The following is a 15,173-nucleotide window of genomic DNA, read 5'->3' on the forward strand; positions in this document are numbered from 1 at the left end:
AGGCACAAAGACTCTTATTTGCACAAGTTCATCCAATTAGTGGCAGAACCAGGATGTGAACCAGTCTGGGTCCCCAGGCCACACTCCTAACCATGATACTTCTTAAGACATTGTTTCACAGACACCCTGTGATCTAAATCCCGGCTCTGCCACTTCTAGTTGTGTGTTCCCGGGACAAGCAGCCCGATTTCTCTCGGTTTTGTCCTGCTGGACAAAAGGCCGGGACCATCCACAGGGTGTGGCCCAGCGCTTTAGCGCCCAAACCTGCGAGTGTCCGGCAGTGGGCACTGCACCAGCAGCGGGGCTCCAGTCATTTGTTTTCTCAAACAAGAGAAGGTTCCAGATGTGGGCAGGTCCTTCCTCGCCCCGCCCCGCGCCCCAGTATGCAGTAGAGGGGAACGCAGGGGGAGGGGCCGCCCCCAGCCAGTCATTGCCATTAATAGAGACCTGAAACACCGCCTGCTAAAAATACCCGGCTGGAGGCCCATAAAAGCGCTGCGGGGTCCGGCGCCAGACACTTCTCCACTTCCCCGAGCTTCAGCTAGACGCATCCCGCCGAGCCACCATGGCCGAGCGCCGCGTGCCCTTCTCGCTCCTGCGGAGCCCCAGCTGGGACCCCTTCCGAGACTGGTACCCGGCCCACAGCCGCCTCTTCGAGCAGGCCTTCGGGCTGCCCCGGCTGCCAGAGGAGTGGTCGCAGTGGCTGAGCCACAGCGGCTGGCCGGGCTACGTGCGCCCGCTGCACCCCGCCGCGATCGAGGGCCCCGCCTATAGCCGCGCGCTCAGCCGGCAGCTCAGCAGCGGCGTCTCGGAGATCCAGCAGACGGCCGACCGCTGGCGCGTGTCCCTGGACGTCAACCACTTCGCCCCCGAGGAGCTGACGGTCAAGACCAAGGACGGCGTGGTGGAGATCACTGGTGAGCCCTCCGGGGACTGAGGACCCCGGCTCCCCACCCCGCCCCGCCTCCCTTCCCCTCTCGCCCGCCCCGGCCTCTCGCCCGTTTAGGGGAGGAGCCCTGGGCAGGGCGAGGGGCCTGGGAAGTGAAAACTTAAACGAGGACCCGGGGACCGAGTCCTGGGAGCTGGGCCCAGCCTCCTCGCCCTGCCCTCTGGCCTGTGTCTGCTTTTTTAGGATGGGGGCGGGGGGCCTTGCTGGTAGCTCCTAAGGGACTATTGGGCCCTAAAACTTATCTACTACGGAAAGAAACGCCCGTTACCAGCAGAGACCCCCCCCAACCCCACCTCTGAGGGGCCAGGTCTCCCTGCGCCCACCCGCGCCCCGCCTAGCCTGAGGTGGGTGTGAAGAGGGCATCGGGTCCCCACCCCTAGCGCGGTCCCCGCCCCTAGCCTCGGTCTGCGGAGGGGGCGTGTGCGCGTGCCTGGCGCTGCGTCCCTACTCTCCAGCCCAAAGCCCCTTAACCGAACTTTCCAGAAGCTTCTGAGGTCCCAGGACAGTCCCCAAATCACTAAGGGCCCCCAAATCCCTTAGTGAATCCTCTCCTGCCATGAGTCCTGGCCACCAGGTGGGGCGTGTTTGAATGTAGGCCAGCTGGAGACGCCCCTACCGTCTCCTCTGACCTCCCTCTTCTCCTCTAGGCAAGCACGAAGAGCGACAGGATGAGCACGGCTTCATTTCCCGGTGCTTCACTCGGAAATACACGTGAGTCCTGGCGCCGGATCTAGGGGGCGGGGGAGGGCGCAGCGACCCTCTAGTGTGTAACTTTTGTCCTCCCTCTCTTCGTGTCTAGGCTGCCCCCCGGTGTGGACCCCACCCTGGTCTCCTCCTCCCTGTCCCCTGAGGGCACGCTCACCGTGGAGGCCCCGTTGCCCAAGCCAGCCACCCAGTCGGCGGAGATCACCATCCCTGTCACCTTCGAAGCCCGTGCCCAGCTTGGGGGCCCAGAAGCTGGCAAGTCTGAACAGCCTGGAGCCAAGTAAAGGCCTTAGCCCAGCTGTCTACTCCACAGTAGCCGTCCTTGACCATCCCCACTCTCCAAGCCTCTGTGTTCTTTTGATACGTTTACCTTCTGTTTTTCTCAAATAAAGTTCTAAGTTCCTGCCGGCCACTGCCTCAGACCCGGTGTGTTTGTGGAGGCTTAGGGGTTGGTGCTGGTTCACACACTCATCACATTTGCTGAGGGCCTGCTGTATGCCAAACCCCATGCTGGGCCCTGCGAGTACACCGGTGTCTATCACAGGGCACAGCCCTGCCTTCCAATACCTTGTCTACTAAGAGAGAAGTGATTGTTTATAGCAATTAAAACCCCCAGGGCCAGGTGTGGGAGGTAGGAACCCAGAGAGGCCCCTGGTCCAGGCTTAGGCACTCAGGAACACCTGGTCAGGGGGCAGGTGGAGGGGGACAGAGCAGGGCCAGGGAGGAGAGCTTCTTGGGAGCTCAGGGTCCCCTACTGACTTCATCATCGTGGAAAGGGGCAGGACCATTGAGAAGGTATGGGAGGTGTAACCACCCCTCGTGACTCTAAGGCGACTTTTTCATCAAAGGACCCGTCCTCCGCCATGCAGGCAGAGTGGGGCCTGGGCTCTCTGGCCTGACGGCACCCTGCAAAGAATGAGTGCAGTATGGCCTAGGTTTTGGTAGGAGAGAAGCAAAGGCCTGATGGGGAAGACAGTGACTTCCAGAAGGCCTGCCTTGACTGGCCCCGGCCGAGACAGTCACTCCTGCCTCGGCCTTCTCTTTTGTCTTACCCACCACCCTCTCACAGGCCCAAGGAGAGTTCAGAGAGACCTACGGGATGGAGAAAGCAGATGGGGGCTTTGGAGCCTAGCCTGAAGTCTCCAAGATCTTGAGAGACCCCACATGATCTCTACCAACCAGGTCCCAGCGCCTGAGGCTGTGGCCAGACCCTTTCCTATGTACAGAGCCCTACTTCCCCAGGGTCCCTGAGAGGAGCGGCACCCAGAGGGAGAGGCCTGAGGCCCCCCCAAGCCCCCTACGCTGCCCGGCTTCTCAATTTCTACTCCCCGGCAGGATGCCACAACCTGGAGCAGGCATCAAGCCAGAGCAGGTCCCAACACTTGAAGGCCCCAAACCTGGAGGGAGGCCAACAGTGAAATAAACACATGGAACCAGGATTGTGCTGGCCCAGCTGGCAGCGCGGGTCTGGGCCTGTCAGCCAGGGCACTGCCCAGTCTACCCGCCCTTCCACCGCTTGTTCCCTGAGCTCCAATCTCCTAAATCTGCCCTCCTCCTTGACATACCACACCCCCACACCCCTACATCTCAGGTGTCTCCTGGACGCCTCCACGTTCCTGTGGTTAGCCCGTCTGGGTCTCGCCCTTGCTTTGCTGGCCAGCTCCCTGGTGGCTGGAAACGGTGGCCCTGACCTCCAGAGCTTTGGCTGGGTCCTCCTGTCTGGTCAGAGGGAGTGATCACAAGGCTGCCAGGCTGCCAGCTCCTCTGTCAGTGTCCTTGAAGTGTGGGAAAGCTGGCGCCAAGCCTTTGACAAGGTAATCCTCACATCAGCCCTGAGAAGAGGTGCACTTACTCCTGCTTGACAACTGGGCGGCAAGCCTCAAAGAAGCAACGGGACTTGGCCAGGGTTCACAGGGCTTGTCTGGGAGCGTGTGGAGGGACATCTGTATGGTCACAGGCAAGGGAGGGCAGATTAGCTCAGACACATCCTGGTGGGGCAGAGGCACCCAAAGTGCTGCCTGCAGGCACTCTATGCGGCCTCAAGAGGAGGAAGACCAGGATGCAGCAGAGCCCGCAGCCAGGGCTGCTCGAGGGGGCAAGGCTGCAAAATGGCCTAGAGGGAGCTGCCTGGGGTCTCAGGCCCAGATTCCAGGGCCGTGGCCTGGGGCAGGCAGGGGCTGGCGCCTGGTGCTATTGGTGCTACAGGAGTGGAGTCCAAGGGAAGCAGCTTTGAACTCCTAAGGGCTCAATTAATCATCTGGGACATAGCCGGGGCACAGGGTACGGAAGACATGAATTCAGTCCCTCCAAAGGAAACAGGCCCCAGTTGGGAAACCAAAGTAGCGGATGAGGAAACTGAGCCCGCCTGGGCCACACTGTGAGGGTGGGGCAGAGGCAGCAGGGGAGTCAGAGGCTGGGCTGGCCTGGAAGCTGGGTGATCTGGGCAGCACCCCCGGGCAGAGTGGTGGACAGGCAGGCTGGCTCAGGTCTGGGGTCTCCACTGGGAGAGGCAGGCACTGGGTATCGGGAGACCTGGGGAGTCCCTGCCCTACCGCTGTTCCCAGCCTCTTCAGGCCTTGCCCGGATTTTTATTAGGTCCCTCTCTCAAGGCCCCTGATGTCTGTCAGATCTGCAGACTCAGACGCTGGTTTGGGTTCAGTGAATGCTTGCATCTGCGCCCTGTGCTCAGCCGAAGGTCTGAGGGGCAGTGCGCCCTGCTCCAGACCAATGACAAAGGCTCCCTCTAGGACCTCACATTGTTTTGGTGGCCACTCACCTCTCACCAGCCCCAGCTCCACTAGGGAATCTGTGGGGCGCTCAGTTCCAAGCTGATCCCTGGGTCTCTCCTTTCCTCTCTCCCTCTCAGTTGTGAAATCTGCCCTTCCTGTTGGCACCCCCACTGGGCCCAGCAGCCAGCCCATTGGTCCAAGTCCCTGCTTGAGCTCAAGGGGGCAAGTGGAGGACACAGCCCAGTGACAAGCAGATTATCACTAGAGAGGGGCCAGGACAGGCTGCAGGGCCTCCGCGGAGTGGGAAAGAAGGATTTCCAGAAGTAACCCTTGTGTAATAGGCAAGAGGGGACTGCATGGCTGAGGGCTGGAAGGCTGGCGCATTCAGGCTGGAGAAGGAGCTGCAAGCACAGACAGCAAGTGAGGGAGGTCACGGGGGACGTCCTGGAGGGCACTAAAGGCTGTGCTAAGTGCAGGCTACCGAATCATCAAAGAGTTGAAGCATCCCTGCTTTAGAAATGGTCTCAGATCTTAGAGGAGAGTGGTTGGGAAGGGCCAGCCGAGAGGCAGGGGGCAATGTGCTACTGAGATGTCGTGGGCATGGGTCCTGCCAGGGATAGGGGGAAGGGGGCCACATGCCAGGATGTGGCAGCAGCAGGCTCTGTGGTGTGGGGTGACAGATGGGATGTGGGGGTGCTGGGTGAGGGAAGGAGGAGACTTGCTGAAGCCCTGAGCCCTCGACTGCCATGGCTCCCTGCCTGAAGCTTCCTAACCTCCGGTCTCTGTAAGATCAAGAAGCCCCCAGACCTTGGCTGCTGGAGGACTGAACTGTTTGTAGATACCATCATCTTCCCTGCTACAGAACCAACCTAGGGTTTGCCAGGCACAGCTGCTCCGTGGAGAAGCAGGAATGGGCACAGAGGACCTCAGTGCTGGGGCCAAAGGGCAACACTTGAGCACTGTTGTGACGGGGGAGGGGCAACCAAGCCAAGAAAGGAGAGAAGGGTTGGGTAGGCCTGGAGCCCCTTCCCAGGGCTGGCCAGGAGTTTGACAGAGACCCCAGACCTCTGGTCTGCTGACAGCCACACAAGCGCTGCCTGCTCCAGCAGAACCCAGGGCAGGGTGGAGATCAAGCAGACAGGCATCCTATCTGCTGGCCTCACCCTGACCCCCTGCACCTCTACACTGCACTCCACCCCAACAGGCACACAGTGGGACCTGGGAGTGTGGGACAGCCGTGCAGTTCAGGGCTTGGCCCCAGGTCCAGACTTGCACAGAGGGGACCGAGCTGCCAGCTCAGGACCAAAGCAGAGAAGGAGGATGCAGTATGGGTGAGGGCAGCTGGGCAAGCCTGGGCTGGTCTCAGCCAGTTTGGCCCTGGGCCCTGGAGCTCAGACCCTGATGAAATGGGGGCTAACCCTGATCTCATGCTGCTCTCCTAGGGAAGTAGGCCCTGGGAATGTGGAGGAGGCCCAGTGTCTGTCCCCCGCCCCAAAGCGTGTACTGTCTGTTCATCTACCAGTGCCCCTGTGTTCCAGCCCTGAGGAGCACAGGAGCCTGTGGGTGGGAGGCACTCCATCCCTGGCAAGATCCTCTTAGTCAAGAGCTCTGGGTCCTCCTCCACCTGCCCAGGTGACTGGCTTCACTGTATGCATCTAACTCTGCCTCCCAAGGATGAGCCATATTCTCATGGGCCTCTTACGAGACAGCTCTGTTGTGCTGGGAGAGCTAAAGCATGAAAAATAACAGGAATCCCAGGCCTGGCTAAGAAGAGACAGCTCTGGTGAGGGGAAGTAATTATTTATTCATTCTTGGAGGAGGTACTGGGGATTGAACCCAGGACCTCATGCATGCTAAGTATGCACTCTACCACTTGAGCTATACCCTCCCCCTGAAGAGACAGCTCTGGATCAATAACAGAATCTCTGGATGGCCTCAGCTCAGAGCATGGAGGGTGGAAGAGCCTCAATGGGCAGTCAACCACCTCCATCAGTTCTGAAGGGCAGACCGAGGGCAAGGGAAAGTCAAGTGTCCGGCCAGGGTTCCCCACTCCCAGCCCAGAGAGAAAGGTCATGTCTAGGGACCCTGGGGAAATCTGACCCGCCCTAAGAGAGTTTCCCTCCCACCCTTCCTTCCAGCCTTGCACGCCTACCAGCCTGGTACACCTCCCTGACCAGCCTAAGTGGCAATGGTTGGGTCAAGATACAGCACTGGTGGTCCAGGGGCTTCCCCAGTGGAACAGTGGAAGGAAGTCTACCCTCACCCCCACCTCAGGGCTGAACAGGGCAGAACCTGCCAGGAAGGCTTGGATTAAAGAATGGATAGAGGTGGCAGGAGCAGCTTTGTGTTCAGGAAAAAGCACTGGGCTGAGGCCAGCTCTGGGTTCCAGCCAGCTCTGTCCCTGCTGGAGGCATGGCCTGGGGTCCAGTCCTGCTCTGGGCTCAGTTTCCATTCTGAGGAGCCTGAGTGGCCGCTGAGGCCCCTCCTGCCGTGATTTTCCAACAGCGTTGTCAGCTTTGTGCAGACTGGGACTCACTAAGATTGGCAGCTACCCAAGGTCTCCTAACAATGGTAGGAAGGCCAAAGTCCCGGGGGCGTCCAAGGGTATAAGGACAGCCCTCTGCAGGACCAGCAGGGACTGGCATGAGGAATCTTGGCTCTCACCCCAGGGCAGGTCTAGATAACACTTTTCTTCCCACATCGTTCCTCCACCCACAAGATGGGTTCAAGTAAGTCCTTCTGAAAGCCCCCTAGGGATGGCTGTATTCAGGCTGAGGAGGTGGTGGGATGGGGAGACTGAGAACTTACTTAATCAGGTGAGTGGATGACCAGAGCAGTCCCTGAGCCTGCTCCTCACCAAGCCCTCTCCCTCTCTGAGATCTCTCACCCTCTCTCAGCCCTCCTCCCTTCAAGGAGCCCCTTCTGAGCACCTGTCCTCCTTACTAGGTCTCCCTGTCCCTCTCTGTTCCTCCATCTGCCTTTCTTAGCCCCACCCCTGACTTCACCATTTCTCCCACACTGAAACCCCCTCCTTTCCGGGAGTCCTCCATCTTCTCTGATCACTGAGCCTTCTCCCTCCCCTGAGCGCCCTCCCTCACCTCTCCCCTGGCCCTGGTGGCTGAGCTATCCTTCTACAATCCCCTTGGCAGCCCAGTTTGAAGATCCTGAAAACCTCCTTCTCTAGGCCTTGACCAGCCTAAAGGCCTTGAACCCTGGGAGTGGTCCCACAGGCCAATCCCTCCGCAGGGGTCCTGGAGCCCCAAGGATCTGGGTGGGAGGAAGAGTGGTTCTGAAGGAGTAATCCATCCCTACCAAGCAGGCAGCAGGCCCAGCCAGCTCAGGCCTCCGGCTGTACCGGCCAACTCCGGAAAAGAAGCCTTGGCCCCACTGGTGAGGGGGATGGAGAGGTGCCAGGGCAGGTCCTGAGACGCCCCCTGCAGGATGCACTGGGGCTAGAACCCCCCCACATTCTCCCCACCTCCCGCAGACCCAGACAGGACAGTAAGTGACTGCCCCCTGGTGCTCTCCCAGAGACACCCAGATACCTGACACCACCCACCCCAGAACTTTCGGGAATCTCTGCTCAGATTCTGGGTGCTGACAGTCCCAGAGCAGAAAAGGAGGCATAAGACCCAAGTATCTGAAAACATTGACACCCCCAACCCTGCACCTACCAAGCCGTTGGCCATGTTCTTTTCTGCTCTGGGATTCAGTCACCTGGAACCCTCAAACCTCCTGGAAGTTTCCTCCTCCTGGAGGACCCAGTTCGCTTTCTTGGTCTGCCTGCCGAGTCTGGCAGCCAAGGCCTGGAGCCCAGGAGTGAGGGAGGCCTGCCCCACCCTCTGCGCCTTTGCTGCATAGGTGTTCTGTTACTAATCATAACTGGCATGTACTGGGCACCTGCTAGCTGCCAATACTCAGCTTATTAAATCCTCACAGCAATCCCATGCCGCTGAGAGGCAGTAGAGGATTAAGGTTGTGCTAGTGGCCACCACTGTCCAACTGCAAGGGTTCAAATCCCATCTGGGACACTTACTAGCTGTGGGACCATGGGTAAGTTGCTAAGTCTGTTTCCTCCTCTGCAAAATGAAACTGATTACATGAATTAATACATGGGAAGCTTTTATTTATTTTTCAAGGAAGATAAACATTGAAACACTCATAGGAATTGATAATGGGGAGATAACTTTGATTTTATTGAGACATTAATATGGAGATCACAGTGAAATCACTGGCAATCTTTGTAAGTCAAAAGTTGAGGGAAATATGAGGAAATGGTAACTGTGGTTTCAGTTTCATTATGAAAGGACAGGAAAATGGGACTTGAGCTTTAGAAAATAAGTGTAGATTAGATTTCCTTTCAAGACAAGACAATGAATTTAAATGATGAGAGGACGGATGGAGAGAAGCAGTGGAAAAGTTTATAAAATGATTTAATTTATAATCAGGAACATAAAGTTCTGAGAAGGAACAGATTGTTTAAATTAAAAAAAGAAAAGAAAGAAAGAAAATGGAGTTAACCAGGGTAGATGTGACCAGTTTTAATAAGGTGTGTTAAAAAACAAAACTCACCTGAGTAAATGTGAAGATCTAATTGGCTTTAATCAAGGACTCATGAATGAGGAAGCCTCCTATCTGGCTTCCACAAGTGAGAGGAGCTTCCACAAGTGAAGCCTTTGGAACAGTGCCTGGGGCACCCAGTCAATATTGGGCATTTTTATGAGGTATTATTCCCATTTTACAGATTGGAACCTGACCCTCTGAAAGACTAAGAAACTTGACGAGTTATGCCCCATGACTAGGACAGAATGGGGCAGGAATCCAAATACTAAATTCCAAAGCTTTCTGCCACTGAGAACCCTTCATTTGGAAAATGACAGACTGCTGAGTGACAGACATCTCACCATTCTAAACAGTGTATGCACTTTAGTTGGTCTTCAATACCTAAATCCAGGTTTGACTATGCCTTGGGCAACCCATCTCCCTCCCGTGCCTCAGATTCTACAGCTATGCTTCGGGAGGAGAGAACAGAGATCGGGGTGTCTGCGCTCCCTAACGTTCCTGACTTCGGATTCTGGATGCGAGCCCTGGACGGCCGCCGCTCAATTCAAAGTTAGAGGCGTCTATGCAGAGGGTGGGGACGGAGGGACGTTCAGAGCGGGAAGGAGGATGGGCCTTCATAGGCGGCCAGGCCTCAGCCCACCTCTCCAGCCTCACCAGCCGCCTGCTACCTCACCGCTCTGCCATGGGGCCTGGGAAGTGATGGAACTTGAAAGACCCGAATCGCCATTCCCTTTGAGCCCATCCAACTGCTGCGTGAGCCGGGCAAGCTGTACTGAGTCCTCGGCTTCCTCTGAAATATGGGGGGAAGTAGATAACTTGGGGTTGGTTACAAATAAGCGATAAGTAGGTAAGAAAGCACGGCGAACCCAGGCAGGACATGAGAGAGGAACGTGGTCAAGGGTCCAGCGGGACCCTGAGCTCCACCCTCCAAAACCGGCTCTTCCGCCGGCCGCGGCAACGGACCACGCCCGCGGACGTCGCTAGCACCCTATAAGGCGCTGCAATGCCCTGCAGAGCCCAGACCAGGTTACTCCGGGTGACAAAGGCGCACGCAGAGGGCGGAGACATAGGAGAGAGGGGAGGGTGGAGAATGGGGGACGAAGGTCCGCGGTGGGAGGAGGGCCAGAGGGGAAAAGGGGCTCGGGAGGCCGCCAAGCGGATCCCAGGGCAGAACCCTAGCAACAGGCCGACCATTGGAAGAGCGGGGCGGGCTGGCTGTGATTGGCTCTCGCTGCTGCCCGCGATTGGAAGGCGGCCGCGTCCCCGCCCCGCTCACATCCGGGTGTATGGCCGGGCCTGGCCCCTTCGCTATCCCGGGTTGTCAGAGCCCGTGGGCTTTCAGGGCGGCCCCGAGGTACACGGCCGCGCAGAGCCGAGCAGCTTACCCACGTGGGTTCGCGGGTGCGAATGCGCGCAAATGTGCCGCCACAGAAAGTGAGGCCCCTGGCACACTCAGACACCAAGAGCCTGCCCCCGGGGCCCAGGTTGTTTCGGATGGAAGGTGACCAGAGAGCGGCTTGAGGGTGGGGCTCCGGGGTGGGTCGGGCTCGAGGGCGCTGCAGCCGTGCCGGGGTCTGGGTGTAACCCGGGTAGCGGGAAGGCTTGCAGGAACCGGAACTCGGCTGACATTCGGGGGCCGGGGCCTGGAGAAGTGGGGCGGGAACAGGACGGCGCCACTGGAGCCAGCCGCTAGGTGGAGGGCGGGGCCGGGGCCCAGATTAGGGCCTGGATGGATGCTGAATCCTCCCAACTCCAGGGTCCTGTAAAGTATTTGGTAACCCAAGTAATGATACAGGGGCAGTCAGAACAGTCGCTGGTGCATTCGTAGGTGCTGAAGCCTTGAGGGGTGGGCCAGGGCTGTTCTGTTATCTAGGTTCGTTTTGGTCCTGTCGCACTGAGCTAAATAAATCTTAAATCCTAACATCACAGGAAGTATTGCTGCTTTTGCTTTTTGCCCAGCAGTGGAATGTGGTATCTGTTTGATCTTGGGGTTCTGGACAGCATTTAGGGAAATTACATTCAAAGGAACTCATCCAGAATGCTTGCAGTCAGCCACAAGCTGCTCATCCTTTATACGGGTTACCCAGCCATTATTTCCCAAGTCTATCTTGTTTGTTCGAATGTAATCTAATTTAGTCAGGAGTGTTTTTCACTCCTGGTCCGCCCACTCCCCTATCATCTCCAACCTGGAACTTACCACTGAGACCACAACAGTCCCCAAAAGGGTTTTTTTTTAATTTTTTTAAACTGAGCAGTTCCCAAATCGAGTAGGCAAAAACATCTATAAACCATAATGTAAAACCTTCATATTTTGGGAGGTAGGGTCCTTTAACCTAAGGAAATCCAAGATTACCTTTCAGTCAGGCTTTGAAGAACTGACCAACCATCCCTAAAATCTGGCTGTGAAAGTGAAAGAGGTTTTGATCCCTCTTTCTTCGCTCCTTATGTAAGAGCCAATAAACAGGGTAATTTGAACATCAGTTAACACCAAGATTGTGTTAAAAACAAGTCTAGATTCATTCTCCCAAGGCAGATCCAATGCAAAGGTAGCCTCTCAGACATGACTGCAGGTTCCTGAGAACTCTGGGAAGGTGGTGGGCTGCACTATTTTGCCATCTCCCCCAGGCACAGGGGCAGAACAGCGGCAGACCACCAGGACTCACCAGGCCAAATGAGTACATGAGTGAGATGGCTTGCTGAGTCAAAGCAAGTGCTGAGTCGGCACCTACCTAGTACTTTTCCCATCCAAGGGAAGCAAGAGAGGGTTGTGAGGAGGCAAAACACCCTAGCCTGGAAGACTCGTGTCAGAAAAGAAGATGGTTCTCCTGGGCTCATTTAACAGGCCCTGGCGCTGGCTGCTGCTTAGGACCACCCAATTCTGGGGAAGACCCCCGAGCCAGCCACCATTCAATTCAAATTCAGTTCCACCTGAACTACTGAAAAGGCTGGATGAAGGACAAAATCTGTATGCAAGACAAAAAAATGCCCCAGCAGGGAGGGAACAAATCAAATGACACAGGAGGAAACAACTGGACAAACCCACCAAGTAGCCTGGTATCTGGAGAAGTCAATGTTACAAAAAAAGAAATGGAAGCAGTAGAGGCTAAAGAAACAATACTGAAATCCAGTTAATCAACTTAATTACATCAGTGGGCAGGGGGTTTAAAAAGCACTATCAAAAACATTCTGGGTACAATTTGGGGAAACTTGAATATAGGCTGATATTAGGGAATTACTGTGATTTCCTTAGGTGTGGTAACAATGTGGTTACAAGAGAATGTCCTTACTTTTAGGAAAATATGAACATAGGGAGCAAAATGTCATTACTTTCAAGGTTCCACAAGACAAAGAGAAATATAAAACAAAAAAAAGTGTTAAGTGTGTACATAATGGGTATTTGGTTATCACTGTACCATTCTTTTCAACTTTTGTGTTTGAATTTTTTTAAAAATAAAAGGTAGGGGGTAAGGTACACCAATACCACTTAGCTATCCTTTAAACAGGGTTCAATCTACCTCAAGAGGCAACTACTGGGACCATAAATTTCAATTATCCATATTTTAAATGACAAGGCAAAACCTTATATGGCCCATAGGTCACTTAGTGCTCAAAAGAAGCAAAAATCCTTCCAATCTCAAAAACAGTCAAGTCTGTCTTCTCAAACTGAGCCAGATTAGGAAGCACTGAGGAAAGTGCTTGGGTACCTGCAGGAAGGGGAACCGGGGGGCTGGGAAACAGCCATATTAAACCAAGTGTCTTCAAACTACTAGCCAGATAGTATTTTAAGTTTTGTGAACACCATACTGTCTCTTTGCACTTTTTTCCCCTATAAAAATAGAAAGATGAAATACCAACAATTCCAAGACCTGATACCAAGGACTGAGTCAGTGTGACCCAGCCACTCTCACCCCAACTCCTTGTTGACCACAGGTACCTGGTTAATTACAGGTAGGGTTTGTGGCCATTCAGATCCAACCACATTTATCCATACCAGAGTTGGAAAATTCAAACCAGCAGGCTAATTAGCAAGCTGGTACACCACATTTTAATGTTCTGATTAGGCTGGACCATTTAATGTCAACTCCTAGAAGCAGAGCAGTGTTACCCAGCTAGTTTTCAGGTTGTTTCCCCAAGCTTCCTTTTAGAACTGTGCACAGGAGGAAGCTGCCATTCTGAGAAACGCAGATCAACAACTGAGAGTCCACATGCAGGTTCAGCTGACCAGCTCAGAGGCCCAACGGTATGGTAATTACAGAGTGGAGGGAGACTGCACTTGCTCCACCTAGCAGCTTATTTGCTACACCAAAAGGTCCCCTCCACTCCATGTGCAAAGTTCTAGGAATGGAGAATTCTGCTCTGTGGATGCCCCAAGCAGAGAGCATCATTTAACTTCCTTACAGTTTCCCTCCTTCCTGCCCATCACCTTTATTTGCTTCCCTCTCTCAGTTCTAGAGTGCACTGAAGAGGAGGACCTCTGTCATTGGTGCCTATCCCAGAGTTTCATCTAATTCTGGAATTAGGACAGCTTTTTTTGGCGGGACGGGGAGATGGGTGTAATTAGGTTTATCTGTTTATTTAATGGAGGTACTGGGGACTGAACCCAGGACCTCGTGCATGCTGAGCACATGGTCTACCACTGAGCTAGACCCTCCCCCGGGACAGCTTTCTTAACCTCAGTTCTTCAGGGCTATTTTCCAACTACTTATCATTGTGATGCTAGGTTTCTTCCCCCCTCAAATACTTCACACTTGAAATAATATCACAAGAGACTCTATGCAGAACCAATTATGGGAGTCCACATGACTTCCGAGAGATCTGTGAAACAACGCGACTCTTCTATTTTTTGTTTTGGAAAGCACTTTTCATGGAATTGTTAGGTGTCTTAACATGTAATAGGTTTTTACTATTTTTAAACGAAAATTTTCAGCTTCTAGTTTTGGATAGACCCTAATAAACAAAAGCTCTTAAGAGTTATGTAAAGTGGTCCGGAGATGAAAAAGTTTAAGCTTGAGAACTCAACACCACAGTAAGAGCTCTTAAAACTGGGTAGAAATGCAGCCACACAGTATTTTATCTCAAGAGAAATTTCTCTGTGAAAAATCCTCTGGGCAAATTCCAGTCTTACATCAAATTCCAGGCAACTGTAATGGGAAGTTACACCAAAGGAACGAGGGTGTGATAGTAACAACTTCCTGGGGCAACTCTTCTTTCTGAAGAGCTTGATGAGCCTGTGATGTTAAATAAACTTGACTTCTGCTCTTGCCCCTATCTGTGCAAGACTCCACTCTCTACCCACAGTACCTCCCACACAACAAGAGCTCAGCCGGCGCGTGGGGGTGCCTGTTCTCAGTTTTCTCTCCGAGCTGAGCAGAAGCAGCCCAGCTGGTTAGGAGAAGCAGCTCGGGGGCCGAAAACTGGGGCTCCAATGTGGGTCATCGGTGAGTTCTGGGACCTTCGGCACATGGGTCACTTCTGTTTCCATAGCTGTTTTTGCAGTGGCATTTTCAGGGCGGCGGTTCTGAGTGACAATGGGCCAAAATAAGTGAATTCATTCAGTACATGGCAAAAGCCTAATAATCACACAGTGTTATTCCTAAAATATGAATTAAAATTTCTCAAAAAACTGAAGAGCCTTCTTTCAATACATAAACTAACATCCTCCCCAGCCCCCCCACTGCCAGAGCAGGCCCAAGCTGATGGAGGAAAGCCTCTGCCCTGTAGACGAACCCTGCCTCACAGCTGGTCAGGGCAGAACCACCCCTACATCCAGGGATGTGGATTTGAGCTGTGGCCCGTTCTGACAGCTGCCATCAGCAAGATGGTGAGAGCTCAGTCCACACCAGCTAAGGCTGCCAACTGCCTCCAAAGGACTAAAATACCCCAATCTATAAATCACCTCATCTAAGGCATAACGAGATCTCCAACCAGCACCTGAGAGATACTTAACCAGCATGTGACCCAGTTTATTTAGACCCCCACCCCAGAGCTCAGAAGTTTTGTCATTTGCCCAAGGATCAAAAGGAGCCATGATTCAAACTTAGGTTTGTTTTGTACCAGACACAATGCAGACCCCAAAGGTGCCATCATTTTTCAAGGTCAGTAAACCCAAGTCTGATTCCCAGACAGAGGCACTTTCCAATACATACTGTTTTGCCCCTTTCCCCCAACCCTACTTCATTCTTTGAGTGGGGGAAGGGGAGAGAACACCCATATCCAATCAAATCTTC

General features: G+C 54.2%; 1 protein-coding gene across 1 annotated transcript; it reads left to right on the plus strand.

Annotated features, from left to right (window-relative positions):
* The first annotated feature begins 435 nt into the window (after window positions 1–435).
* On the plus strand, window positions 436–2,063 carry HSPB1 (heat shock protein family B (small) member 1). The gene is made up of 3 exons (XM_031687315.2): window positions 436–917; window positions 1,597–1,660; window positions 1,749–2,063. Exons 1-3 carry the CDS (start codon window positions 566–568, stop codon window positions 1,936–1,938), a joined length of 606 nt encoding a protein of 201 aa, XP_031543175.2. The 5' UTR covers window positions 436–565; the 3' UTR covers window positions 1,939–2,063.
* The last annotated feature ends 13,110 nt before the right edge of the window (window positions 2,064–15,173 follow it).

The sequence above is a fragment of the Vicugna pacos genome, chromosome 18, assembly GCF_048564905.1.
Source record: "Vicugna pacos chromosome 18, VicPac4, whole genome shotgun sequence".
NCBI classification, from domain to species: Eukaryota; Metazoa; Chordata; class Mammalia; order Artiodactyla; family Camelidae; genus Vicugna; species Vicugna pacos.